The sequence below is a fragment of the Erpetoichthys calabaricus genome, chromosome 16 (genome assembly GCF_900747795.2).
Source record: "Erpetoichthys calabaricus chromosome 16, fErpCal1.3, whole genome shotgun sequence".
Taxonomy (NCBI): domain Eukaryota; kingdom Metazoa; phylum Chordata; class Cladistia; order Polypteriformes; family Polypteridae; genus Erpetoichthys; species Erpetoichthys calabaricus.
This window is the reverse complement of record NC_041409.2, coordinates 90939407-90953918: the sequence shown is the minus strand read 5'-3', so window position 1 is coordinate 90953918 and position 14512 is coordinate 90939407. Positions and strand designations below refer to the sequence as shown.

Sequence of the window (14512 nt, the reverse complement as noted above, 5' to 3'; positions counted from 1 at the left end):
TTTATAATAGAGAGATCTGTCAGAAAACAGAACCCAACAAGTCACATTGTCATAACATCATTCTGTGTCAGGGTGCCATCAATTATATTTTATTTGGATAGTTATTCACAACTAAGTGTGGACATTGCATGTGAATAAAGCTGTCAGAACAAAGTTGGTACAGTACTGTATGTAAAAAAATTGTTAAATATGAAAAACAAATCACAGTAATTATATGCTTACAAATTAAATTTCAATCAGTACATGATACAACCTGCCCATACTTCTCACGGTTTCCCATTACATGAAATGAAAGAACATTTTTTTTTTTTTTTTTTACACAATTATGGACATTTATCCTTTGCCTACACTCCACCTTTGTAGTCCTCAGTAGAAATAACAAACTGGCTAGAAATAAAATATCTATTTACTGAATATTCTTTCTTCAATTTCAGGGCTGTAAGAGCCACTGAAACCAGCCCAAGAAAGGGTGGTTTAAACATTTAAACATATTCACACTCCCTCATGACAGGCCAATTCAGATGTGCCAGTTAATCTGCCTTGCATGTCTTTTGATGTGGGAGCAAACCTCAGTACCCAAAAAAAATCCATAAGGGCAGAAGACGAATATGTAAACTCCACATGGCAACAACTGCCTGGAAATTGAACACTTCTGATGCTGAAGGACAGCAGCAATAACCACTTTTGAGGCTGAGTGTACTTCACATGCACAAAGCCAGTAAACAGCACACAAATGAAACACTCTCTCAGGTTCAGGTGCATTTTTCAATGTAATAGTACTTCATATGCTAATAAATTCAAGTGTCAATGCACAATCAATTCCAAACAATCGAAAAATGTAACATGACAATATATCAGTATACAGTACCTTGGCAATATTTTCTTTGTAAGCAAAAAAGTTGCTATAAGAAAGGTTCACCACGTCAGGACCAGAAACAATTGTCAGGGTTTTTGCTAAGTAGTTGTTCTCTGGAAAATCCAGATTGAACACATTCCGAACTTTTGGAGTCTGTTGGAAAAATATAAAAATAAAGGAAAACTGATTAATCCTACAACTTCAGCTTTGTAAAAGCGACCGTGACCAAATGGTTAAAAATAATAATAGCAGAGACCAGCCATAAGCCTAACATTTAAAAAAAGAAACAAACCTAAGACTAAAAACCAAACTGGGTAAAATATTGTGGTTCATAACTCATTCCATTGTAACTCAGACAAATAATAAACCAACACATACATAAACACATACAGTTAGGTCCATAAATATTTGGACAGAGACAACTTTTTTCTAATTTTGGTTCTGTACATTACCACAATGAATTTTAAATGAAACAACTCAGATGCCGTTGAAGTGCAGACTTTCAGATTTAATTCAGTGGGGTGAACAAAACGATTGCATAAAAATGTGAGGCAACTAAAGCATTTTTTAACACAATCCCTTCATTTCAGGGGCTCAAAAATAATTGGACAATTGATTCAAAGGCTATTTCATGGGCAGGTGTGGGCAAGTCCGTCGTTATGTCATTATCAATTAAGCAGATAAAAGGCCTGGAGTTGATTTGAGGTGTGGTGCTTGCATGTGGAAGATTTTGCTGTGAACAGACAACATGCGGTCAACGGAGCTCTCCATGCAGGTGAAAGAAGCCATCCTTGAGCTGCGAAAACAGAAAAAACCCATACGAGAAATTGCTACAATATTACGAGTGACAAAATCTACAGTTTGGTACATCCTGAGAAAGACAGCAAGCACTGGTGAACTCAGCAACGCAAAAAGACCTGGACGTCCACGGAAGACAACAGTGGTGGATGATAGCAGAATTATTTCCATGGTGAAGAGAAACCCCTTCACAACAGCCAACCAAGTGAACAACACTCTCCAGGGGGTAGGCGGGCATATCGATATCCAAGTCTACCATAAAGAGAAGACTGCATGAAAGTAAATACAGAGGGTGCACTGCAAGGTGCAAGCCACTCATAAGCCTCAAGAAGTATTGGGGACGCCCGGAGGATTTCCGGATACACCGACAGAGCTTCCGCCACACAGGGGTGTGGCTACAAAAGCCCTTAGGATGCACCTGGAGTTCATCCGGGGTGTATGAAAGAGGCCGCCTCCCTCCAGTCGGGGGCAAGAGTCGGGTGGAACAGGACGAAGCTTGGTGAAGAGGAGTGGAGGTGGACCAAAGACTGAGAGAAGGCATTGTGTTGTGGCCAGAACTTAAGGGGTGAATGGTGCTGAGGCACTGGGAATGTGCACTGTAATGGATGTAAATAATGTAAATAAACGTGTGTTGGGTGATAACATCTTGTCTACCTGTCTGTGTCCGGGCTGTTCCCCACAACAGACAAACAGATTCACAGCTTAACATGCCATTTTAAGTGTGGTTTAACCTCACTGTTGCAGTGATGTTCTGAATACTGGCTAACTTTTTAAAGAACAGTTTAACATGCTTTTTGAACTTTACACAGCCTGTATTTCAACCATCTCGTGCTATGCCCAAGACCCATTCTACACCACCTCTGCACTCCATAATGTCACTTGAATCCTGTGGCTCTGGGACAATTAGTAACATAAATCATGTGCTATTACATTTATCACATGTGAAGGGGAGCCCTACAAGAAATAATGTTCCTGGGGCAAGGACACCTCCATGGTGGAACAGAATTGGGATAAAGCCAAAAATAAGAACAAGTAGAGGACAGACAGAAAGTCTAGCAACAGGAGAGGTTTACATATGCCAATATGTGAGCGCTAAGGGACAGCACACAGTACCCCATGAGCTGTATATTTTACATCCAACCAATCAAAAGTTAGGCAGGAGCACAAGAACAAGCGATAGAGTGAGGGTACAGATTGATAGAAGGAGGAGAAAACATCACCAAACCAACACGGAATATCACAGGGCTGTTAAGTCAATAAAATTGAGGTCAAGTTCTCCCTTTTAAATGTAGAGTTAAGTGGGATGCTGTTGGGAAATTCAGTCTGGTATACAAGAGATCATGGTCTTAAAACAGAACTGTGTTTTAGTTTTAAAGCAGGAAGCACGGTATATGCTGAGAGATATGGACCTCTTAGCTCTCTCTAAGGGAAACAGAAGGCTCAGGAGTGCAGGAACACAGGAAGTAGCTCTGACCTGATATCCCTGGAGCAAAGATAAGTGACTGCAACGTTTGGTTGGAAGTGGCCTTGGGACAGGCCATAGTGTTGAGGGGAATTCTTAACTGGAGGTAGGAATATAGATTAGGGTCTAAGCAGAGAGAGAAAGAATGAGTATGCTTACCAAACAGGTCCAGACGTGCTTAAAGTTTTTTTTTAGTTACACAGATTGTGTTCAAATTTTTATTGATAAAATTAAAAAAGAACAATAATAATAATAATAATAAACAGGAAACCACCAATAACTGATTTGGGACCATCAAAACAAAAACAACCACTACCACCCTACCTGTGACAGCTAATTAAACAGAAACATAAGTAGAAAGAAAAAAAAAGAAAATAGAGTTGATGGGTAAACTGCCACACATTCACACATACCCCCCATGCATGAGCGCATAGCAAAGTAAGAAGAAAAAAGGTAGACAGGAGAAACTGCCTTATGGAGCAACCACCGACAAGCTCTTTACTAAATGAACATCGCATGAAGCCAGTTGTGAATAAAAGAGAGAGGAGATCTTGTTCTAGTCCCATTACATGGCTTCTCTGGGGCATAGGAAACAGCCTATGGACAAATTTGAATTGTGTGTGTTTGTGATTAGGATTACTAGAGCAATTTTTGATGTTTAGAAAGATAATTTGCCAGTTTAATGCAGAGGATGGGGAAAAGTCTGTTAGCCAATTAGACATGAATGGGAGAGTTCTGAGGCAAGCTTTACAGACGAAAGAATAGGGACCAGTTACCAGTTTGGACTTATGAGAAAGGATTGAAGCAAATGGGTACAGGGGATGAATTGGAAGAGTGGAGGAGAGGAGAGCTCCACATGTCCTGAGCGTAGATTTCAGCTTCTCTTTTAGCAGTGGCTATTTTAGCACTGAAATCTTGATAAAAATAAATATGTCCTTCAAAGGCAAGGTTCTGAAATTTTCTTGATTGATGACAAATCATCAGGTAGATCAGATGGATAGGTCAAGGTACCTTTTTATCAGTATTGCTAAGGGAGGAAAGGGATCTTCTTTGTAAAGTAGCCATATTCTAATGTACCAAAATTAGCTGAATCTTCTATGTCATTTAAACAAAGTTTAGACAGCAAGGCAAGTCACTGTTGAGCAAAAGGTGGAAAGAGCACAAGCAGAAACAGAGCCAAGTGGCCATTAGCAATGTGCGTCAGAGACTACATATTTAACGTTGAAAAGAAAATCAAGCAAGAATTGAAATATCAAAGTCAAGAAAAACAAACAAATTCCAAAAATCAAAGCCAAGAACTAATCATAGTAACTTTTTGTTTTCCTCTCACACTAGACTATTACTAGGTCCTTCCTTTGAGAAACATTGTTTGAAGATACTAGCCTAATTGAGCTGCCATCTTTTAAAAAGGCAGCATGATGAAGCCATGTATCATTATACTGTTGAAGTATGAAGACTATTGGGCCTTGTTGCTGTCAACCATACTGTATAGTGATGCCCATATAAAACAATACACAACAAGATTGCTTTCATTGAAAAATACTAAACTAAATGGCAGTACAATGACATTACAAAAATAACAATAAATTAAATATACAGGAATGAATAGTAGAATTAATACCTAAAAGTGGTTACAGAAACAATAAAGGACTTGGCGTCCTTTAACAAAAAAAAAATTAAAACAATGAACAATAAAATTACAATTCAAGCAGCGTATAGATTAAATGCCCTTTGTTTTCTATTAGAAATTGTCAAAACACAAGCAATGCATTGTTTCAATCAATAGAAAGCATGTTTCATCTAAGTCAGTGGTACTTAAAGTGTTTCAGACCGAGGAATAATTTGTTACACTCAAAAATGCAGAGCACCATATACAGCTAATAGTCACTTGTTAGAATAATTCTGTGTTACAATTACTACATTTATTTTACTAAAGGTATTAATTTCAAAATTACAAAAATTTTAATCCAGTGTTGCTGGCTTTACATTTCAAAGCCCCATATTTCTGCCAATCATACGTAACAATCCATGTAGATAGCATAACTGCAGGCTGGCTGACAGCACCGATGTAGCCAAAATGGTGCACATCACCAGCCATGTGGAATTAAAGGAATGGTCAGTATGGAATTCAAGAAGGATAAAAGGACAGCCACTGCTCGAGCAATGTTTGATTGTAACTCAAAAAACAAAAAGACAAGTTTTAATTTGGATAGTTTCACACTTCATTAACCCTATTTTATAAATGTATAGTGTCATTATTGTAATGTGTATAGAGTGCAATTCTTAATAGAATGTACTAATTGACAAGCAAAACATGGTTTTCAGTAGATAGTGGAGAGACAGCGCGTAATAGCATAAGATGATCGGAGATTCTGGATAAGCAATGTGACATAAAGAACAGTGCAATAATGGCCACTCCTAGTTGCCAGTTGGTGTGTTTGCTGTTTTATGAGGCATTTCCCATGGCCATAGTAGCACGAAGTTGGTCCTTCTCAGAGTACAATCTTTCACTGCTAAATATACGCACCGGTTTGTGGCCTTAACTTGGCGCATGCCTTAGCCTTTTCATCTTGGTGTTCACTGCAATACCTAGTATTATTTTATACAAATACAAAAGAAAAAGCTTACAAAAGCATACATAAAAACATGCAAATTTGCACAATGAATTTATTTTGCAATGTTTTGTTTTTTAAATGTGTAATGATAAGTAACATTAAACATACAGTAAATTACTTTTATGAAGACTTAATACTGTGGGAATTATATCATGCAGCCTGAATTGCAATAAGAATCGAATCGCAGGATAAGTGTATTATCTAATGCCTATTACTAACACTACAAGTGTGTCTGGAGATATTTTTTACCCCTGTGGAGTAAAAGAAAAAATGGTTAATTTGGGGATATTTTTGCCCTTTGTTATTTCCAACAAAGGTAAGAGCTCCCTATAGTTTAGACTAGAGAGATATTGTAGCTGTGCCCAGGAATCTGTGTGCTTTCCCTGGAGGGTTTCTAACACAGGACGGATGTTTTCTTTATAACCTTTGCTTTCCATATTGCTCATTTACATTAACCGATCAAATTAATGTAGCAAACAAATCAGATGCAAAGTAGGCATTCATACAACTACTGTACATAGATTTGGTCTCCCTGTGATAAAAAAATTGTAACTCACTATAAAAAAAAAATGTATTTCACAAATGAGTGTGACTCCTACTACTCAAGAGATTTAACAGCATGTTTCCCGAGTTGGTTTGTCATGTGGCGGGTGCGGCAATGCGCTGTATCAGTGTGTGCTCCTAACCTCTCTTACAACAGCAAGTGGAATGTGAATTTCCCCTTGGGATTAATAAAGTATCTATCTATCTATCTATCTATCTATCTATCTATCTATCTATCTATCTATCTATCTATCTATCTATCTATCTATCTATCTATCTATCTATCTATCTATCTAACAAAACAAATTTAGCATTTCTCTACCAGCAGAATCAAATTCTGCTTGCTCTTACTTATGTTAGTCTTGTTTTATTACATGGCATGGTTCTTTATTAATTAGTTGGTCTTATCTGGATATCAGACATTGACACCTGAAGCAAAGGCTTCCCAGACATGTTTATATATATATATATATATATTTGGTTTTCCTGAGAAACTTAGTTATTTCTGTACTTAAAAGTTCTTAATTTCTTCTTCTGTACGCCTTAAGCGTACGGCTTGGCACTTAAATAAGTGCATATTCTTAAGAGTTACTTCACACACTCAAAAGGCCCGTAGGCCCTTAGGCATGAGAGGCACGGTTTAAAATCATGTGCCCTCTACACCTTACACATGGCAAGGCTTGCCACTAAATCGACATGTTTATATTTTTATCTGTTTTATTTGGGATATCCATCATTGTACTACTTCCAGTAAGGTTTTTTTTACGGTACACAGCACACAATGCCTCCTAAACAAGTGCAAAAAGATCAGTCAGCACCTTGATCAGCATAACACAAAAGCAGAAGAATATTATTTGGCAACACACACCACTCTAGCTGAGCTCTATTGACAGTTTGCACTCATTATTCTACACCAGTAATTCACCTTCCATTCTCATCCTCAGCACTAGTAGGGTATATACTGCCAGAACATCGCGTAAAATTTAACTCAGAACATGATTCAGACTAGAAAGTTTTAATAATCTATTTGAGAGAAGAGATCAAGCATCTGAGCAATCACACAGCATAGGCAAACCATAAAATGAATGACATGGTGCGTAAAATGGAGTGAAAAATGTATAAAATGGACAAAAACATTTGATCTGTTATACTTTATTAAATCCCCTGGGTGAATTGTCTTTTCACATGACCTTTGGGGGTCAGAACGTAGGGTCAGCAACTGTACAGTGCCTCTGTAGCAATTTTATGGTTAAAGACCTTGCTCAAGGGCCCAACAGAGTAGGATCCCTTCTGGCAATAATGGAATTTGATCCGGCAACCTTACAGATACCAGGGTAGGTCCTTGGCCACAAAGCCACCACTAATAATAATAAACAAATAATAAATAAAAATAATAAATAAACAGACATTAGCTATAAGATGCAGAAAACAAACTGACGTCCTACACAGAAATACCAAAATAGATGGCAATCTTGACAAGTGACAGAGTCATGGCTTTACAGACAAACAAAAAAAGGCTAAATTAATAGATTTTGAAAGCAGGGACAAACCTAAGAATAACTGGGTACATGAATGGATAGAAGATGTATGCCCCCATTAAATTCTTGTAGGGGCTCTTCCCCAAAATTCTTGAACACTCCATTTAAAGAAAACCAAGAAACTAAAAGAGCATATTTTTTTGTCTGGTAAACATTTCCCACGAACCCTCATTATTAAGTTTGTTAAAATTTCAGGGGAAAATGTTCTCTTCTTCACCAAGCAGAAACATTTGTGTGAAGTCGAAAATATCAATATTTTTCATGTAGTGAGAAGTCAAGAAAAATGACACCTTTTAAAAAGATTACAATATGCAAGCTTTTGAGGCAACTCAGGCCCCTTCTTTTATTTAATGATTACATCTTGCCTAAAGAAGGGGCCTGAGTTGCTTCGAAAGCTTGCATAAAAAGTACAAAATGCTTACTGATATAGTCACTATTCTAAAGTGTTAACAACCTTTTTACTCTCAAACATTAAATCATTAAAAACATTTACCTTGGGTATTTTTGCATATTTTCCTACTCGTGTGTCACGAATACATGTAATATCTAAAAACTCCATTTCCTAAAGAAGAAATAAAGAAAATTAACCTGTAAATGAAATTCAATTTTATAAATTATTATTTTAAAATAAAATGCAATTTTAAGTTTGAAGTGTTGCTGTTTATTTATATTTTTTTGATTTCCTTAAAAATGCAAGAAATTCTTTTGAAATGTTAAATGCCCTGTGCCAGTTGCTGTACTTGAGTTCTTACCACCTCAGCATATTGCGTGAGAGCCTCCTCCTCTTTCTCCTCAAACCTTAGACCACCTTATCTTTTTAACACAAGTGCCTCAGCCATACAAATACTCATTAAATCCCACCCAGAGTATATGTTAATAACACAATAACGCAGCCCTGATATTTTACATATGTAAAGCACTAGATGGCAATGAGAACACCAAGGATTTCTTATTATAAAATATCCCAAAAAGCATTACACATTAAATTTGCATCTGTTGCGTTGAAAAATGTTTGTTTTCAAATAAAGTTATTGAATATTTGCTGCAGCTACAGTTGTTATATCAGTGAATAAGGCATCCTGCAGCACAAAGGAAAAGAATGAACTTAAGTGCCTGAAGGTGTCTCTGTGCACCTGGAACCTGTTGAAACTTACTAAAGGGAAAAATCAGCAAAGTGCCACAAGCAAGTGATCTATTGGCTAATCGGGCAAGTGGCAATCCCAAACAGGCATAGCCTCATTACCTCAGAGTGTAGTGCAGTTACAAGTGTCAGGGTAATTGCAGCATAGAAACAATAATAAGCACTGTATAACAGGTAAGCAGATCTGTATGTTCTATTAAATAATATATTGTATTTTTAACATATTCTTATGTATTGTGGCACAGGGAAGTGAAGACATGTTACATGTTTGTTGAACATTTCATTATAGTCTGTACAAATGTCGATATTATCACTACTATATAAACCTGGCTAACTATTAAAAAAGTTTTATAGAGAAAGAATTTGTACTCATTTCTGCAACTGTTATTAAAGGAATTCTACTGTACACAAAAAAATGATATTTTTTGTTTACATGTTACATCATTTAGTTTGTAGTGATGGCCAAGAAAAAAATGTAATTTGTTTTTATGGAGTATGTACATAACATTTCTGATGGAACCTCAACCTATGAAGATGAGCATTTTTTAAAAACATACAGTACTGTATATGAAAAAAATGTTCAGTTACTTGTGTCATCATATCAAGTGATATGCTCACAATATGCAAAATGCATGCACTTTTGGATAAAATAATTGTTAAATAAATCCCTGTGGAAAATGAAAGTAGTCCACAAACAAGAAGCCTTTCACCTGGGGTCACGCTTTTGAATTGAAGACCTGCCTAGACCCCAGCCCCCCCCCCCAATTAAATAATCGAAAGTCTTTAATTCATGTGAACTATTGGACACAAGTAAAAGAAAATATTGTTTCATGGACATTTATGATATTGATTATTGCTCCACCAGAAACATTATTTCCATTCTCCATGAAAGCATTCAATTAAAATTTTTTCTTGGCCATCACTACAAATTGGGGATGTCACAATATGAGAATTTTTGTATTCAATACCAATACCAGTGAAATTTCAATATACTTAGCATCTATTAGATATCATGCCAAAAACTCAAATCCCTTTCAATGGCTTTTTATTAAAAATACCTCCATTATTCAAGTGTACAAAATTGTGTCTTTTTTTGCAACAGAACATAAAATATATAATTGTAACAGCGCCTACTAAACAGTGGCATATCAATGAAGTAGTGGCCCAGCTATCATTTAAAACTAGTACAGGCATTTATAAATATCAAAATACATTCCTACACTGTAGCAGCAAATCGAGGAGATGTTATAACTTTTGGGGTTTATAAAGACAATCATCATACACTATCTTACCATATTCACATTCTAATTTTATTCTGTGACATTTTCTCGCCTATAATTGCAATTTATGTATTGTTGAATTAATGAAATCCAAAATAATTCAGTAAATTTTCATATAAACAAACTCTTTCAAGATTTTTTTATCACAACATGCTTTTAAAATTTGGTTTATCAGAGAATACCTCTGTTAGATTTGTGACATTTGCTATTTTTAAATTTATATACAGTGTATTAGTATCATTAGCCAGTAAAAAACTTACTAAAGAGCAATATTTAACAGATGAGTCAAATCCACTCAAATTTCAGATGTCCTAAACTCCTGCTGCTTTAATTGTCCAAACTTGTCCATTTTTACATTTGTCCCAATTTTTAGGCTTCCAGTGTGAAATCATACTTGTCAGTTTTATAGTAAGCCATTATTCAAAAATTCTTGTAAAAACAGCTTTTTTTTGTTCTGTTTTCAAAGTATTTTACAAGAATGATCGGACTTTGCTATTAAGGACGGATGTGCTATCTAAAGGACGGATGTGCTATCACTTGTAGGTAATTAAATATAACTGAGAGACTGCGTTACATTCGCCAATGTACCCTTCAAATATATGATATAGTTTATGTGTTTTCACTATGTTCATCACGTTAGGGGTTGTGCTTATTAACATTAGTTTATCATTTGTAGATTTGTATTCAGTATGGTGTTTTGCCTACATTGCTGTAACTGCGTGTCTCTAATTAATTTCTTTTAACACAGTATATGTCATATTACTAGAGAGATGTGCTTTGTGTTTGGAAGCATCAAAATACTAAATATATTTTATTTGGGTATTGACAGACAGACCATCTCATTTCATTACAGGTGTTCACAAGTAAAAGAGCCACTTTGTTTGTAACTTGTCCTGATATTTACTTGCTTCAGATGTTGTTAGCACTGTTGATGTTGCAGTTTTTGCCACATTCCACAATCCTATATGTGTGATGCTGGATGTGTGAAAATGTAAATGCTGGTTAGAAAATAGATGGATACTCAAATAGATAGCTGTAGGTGTCCAGTCAGAGAATGAATGCAAAGCCTCCATTCTTTTATCAGGATGGTATAGGACATAGTATTAAAATTTAACACAATATCAATTTAATTCAAAGCATGCAGGAATCTGTTTCTACGGTAACTCCATAATGGGATAAAAGCTGCAGTGATGAAAGCCTATGCGTGTGTGCCTTGCCTTTTTTTTTTTTAAATAACAGACCTGATTTCAGCAATCACACAAAGAAATTTTCCTGCCTTCAGCAAAAAAGCATTTCCAGACATGACTTCTGCTGTTTTTCTTTTTGAGATTTGTTAATGCGATACTGTAACACTGTAAGCCATTTTCAAGAATATTTTTTACTCACATTTTTTCCACAAATTATTGCGCCTTCCTAAGTAATATGTCAACTTGCTGTCACTCATTGTAGTCCCGATGTCAATTGGTTCTTATGAAATCCCTACTACACACCACATAGGTTAAGTAACACATAAAAAAATATTTTTTATATTTTTGGGTAGTATTCCTTTAAGGTAGCTGCAGTCTAGCTAATGTAGTGTTTTGCTATGTCAAATTAGAACACAAATGCTACCTCAATTTCAAAAGAGCAAAGGTTTTGACCTTAGCAAAAATGCACATCCACAACCAACGTAATCTTCCAGTACACAGTAATTTATATACTTTCACAAACAACTTGATTTTAAAAAAATAAGCTATCATTTTCAGGTGTGCTGGATTTGATGTTCTCAATTTTCACAGGGTTTTCTATGAGTGGAAATTTTTTTGTTTCCAGGTTTTCAAATTGTTTTATTAATTTCAAGATTTTCCAGGTTTTTAAGGACATATGGTATTCCATAACATATACCGAAACATACAATCAAACCAAATCAAATCATATCATATCAAATATCCTGGTATTTCATCCTGCTATTTTCAAGCTTACAGAGACCAGGAATTTACTCTGTGCTGTCTCTCATACAGATTTGGCTCTTTTATATCTCCAACAGCCAGGGAAGATTTGGTGACTGTAGGTAGAGCACAAAAACTTTGATTGCATTGCAGAGCCAGACATGTGACACTCCAGATTAGCATCACTTACTTTGTTCTGGTGAGTCCAGTATACATAGTAGCCCTTTGGATCCATTTTCATCATTACAGGTGATGTGACTCCAGTGTCCTAAGTTAAAAAAAGTAAGAAGTCGTATGAGAATATAAAGACTAACATGTGTGCATAAGCAATGAATGAATGGCTCTTTAGATTATAGCTATTTGTTTATGTGCAGCACAGTGCTGGGTTTAGCAAAGGCAAGGTTTCTCATCTTCTGCCATTTATCCACGAGCAGAACAATTTGTACTACACCAACAAGAGGTTCCTAATGCAGCTCACCAAAAGGCTGTCCATTTCAGCTCGGTGTACCATATGTAGCTAAGGTGGCTCTAACCAGGCTGGGGAAAGAGATTTGTACGAGTGCGCTGCCACCACAAAAATGATTGAGGCAGAAAATTTCTGAGTCAAATAAAACATTCACAATTTGGTTTTGCAAATACTGTACTTGGATTAGTGGTGTGTGATATTGGCAAAAAAACATATCTCAATATTTTCTGGGACTTTGACAATAACAATAATAAGATGATATTTTGCCTCCTTTAAAAATATGTTTGTCAAAATGCTATTGATCTAGCTTGGTCTTGATAATAGAATATTAACCATAGTTTACTAATGAGATTAATGGAAAAAAACAGTTAAGGAAAACAGGTCTTATTTATTTACTTAAAACTGAATTAAAGTAACACAAAAACATTAAAATCACCAAAGTATTGCTGAGATCAAACAGTGCAAGTATGAGTAAACCATTTCAAAGTGGCCTAGAGGATTTATACAAATAATTGCACTAAAACCAACAAAACTATTATAATGAAAGCATTTTAAACAGACACTTACCTTTAATGTAAACAAGATGTGAATCCAAAGAGGATAAAACACTAATCTTAATTGAAATGTAAGGCATGAACATTACAGTTGTATGGATAAACATTAACTGCTCTTCTGTAAGGTGAATTGTGCAGGACACAAACAAGAACAAAAATCAAGCCTACCGTACTGTTGTGTAAAAATCCAAAGTTCTGTCAAACTACACAGGAAAAATACTATAGCATTTGTAAACAAGTTCTGTCATATATTGCACAATGATAATAGAAAACCCAAACTTACAATATTTTTAAACAAATTTCTAACTTCAGGTTCTGTCCAATATTATACAAACATATATAAAAAAATAAAACAATTGTAAAATTCTACTGAGGAAACTTCAAGTTGTGTGACAGAAACACCAGTCTGTCCACCACATTTGGCTTCAGAGCAGCACAGTTACATGTTACAACGTTTCCTCCAGTGCTGTAAGCCCACTCAAAAGGGCTGCTTGAATAAGGGATGCACAGGAACTTTTTTGTAGGTTTTCCTAATTGGGGGAAGTGTAAGTCTGTTGTTTTAAAGTGGATTTACATCACTGCCACCTCAAGTATCATCAGGTAGCTTGTGATCTCTTTTACAATGGCAGTGGATGGAATACAAACTGTAAATCAGGCACAAAACACTAAAGGATCTGTTGATGGTGGGCTCTGTGAAATGCATTATATAAAACAACTGATTACCCAACTGGTTAGTGTAAACCAGTGTAACACAAAGAGACAAACGTTCAATTTCTGACCGGCCAATATTTGCTTGAAATTTGTTCTGTAAACATCTGTTTTTCTCAGAGTACTCCGTCTTCCTCGAATGGACCAAAGCCATGCTATGTTAACTGAAGACTCCATTTGGCCTCGTATCAGATAGTGCAGGAGTGTTTCCTTCGGTATGTGTTGTCATGAACAGGCATTTCATACAGATTAGGCTTTTAATTTATTTTGGTTCTGCTACCAATGTCAGTATAGACTGAGAAAGTTTGACACTGTCACACAGTAATAATTTTCATTCAATTCTAGAGTCATTTCTTAGGTCGGAGGTCATCCAGCAGAAAACCTGTATCCTTAAGAAAAGCCTGCAAAACTTATACTCATTCACTGTGTTAAAAGATCAGATACACCACAGTCTCCTTGAGATATTTGCTTTGTCCCAAAGATGACAGCATGGAAATAGCACAGTCTGGGATTGCTCAAGCTTCCTGATAATGGTGTTGATAATCTACATGTCTAAAATGCCTAAAGTGATGCCTAGACAGACAAGTCATGCCTTAAAAATTCAGACATACAAATGTAAAAAT

The 14512-nt window shown here is 35.8% G+C and overlaps 1 protein-coding gene across 1 annotated transcript in view; it reads right to left on the bottom strand.

The window, feature by feature from the left end:
• Window positions 1-14512, bottom strand: part of plcb2 (phospholipase C, beta 2) — an 84836-nt gene that overhangs the window by 61888 nt on the left and 8436 nt on the right. Inside the window, exons 2-4 of the mRNA XM_028821947.2 lie at window positions 12352-12429; window positions 8306-8374; window positions 869-1009 (exon numbers count right to left, since the gene is read on the bottom strand). Coding sequence (XP_028677780.2) covers window positions 869-1009; window positions 8306-8374; window positions 12352-12429 — 288 coding nt within the window. The remainder of the gene's footprint in view (window positions 1-868; window positions 1010-8305; window positions 8375-12351; window positions 12430-14512) is intronic.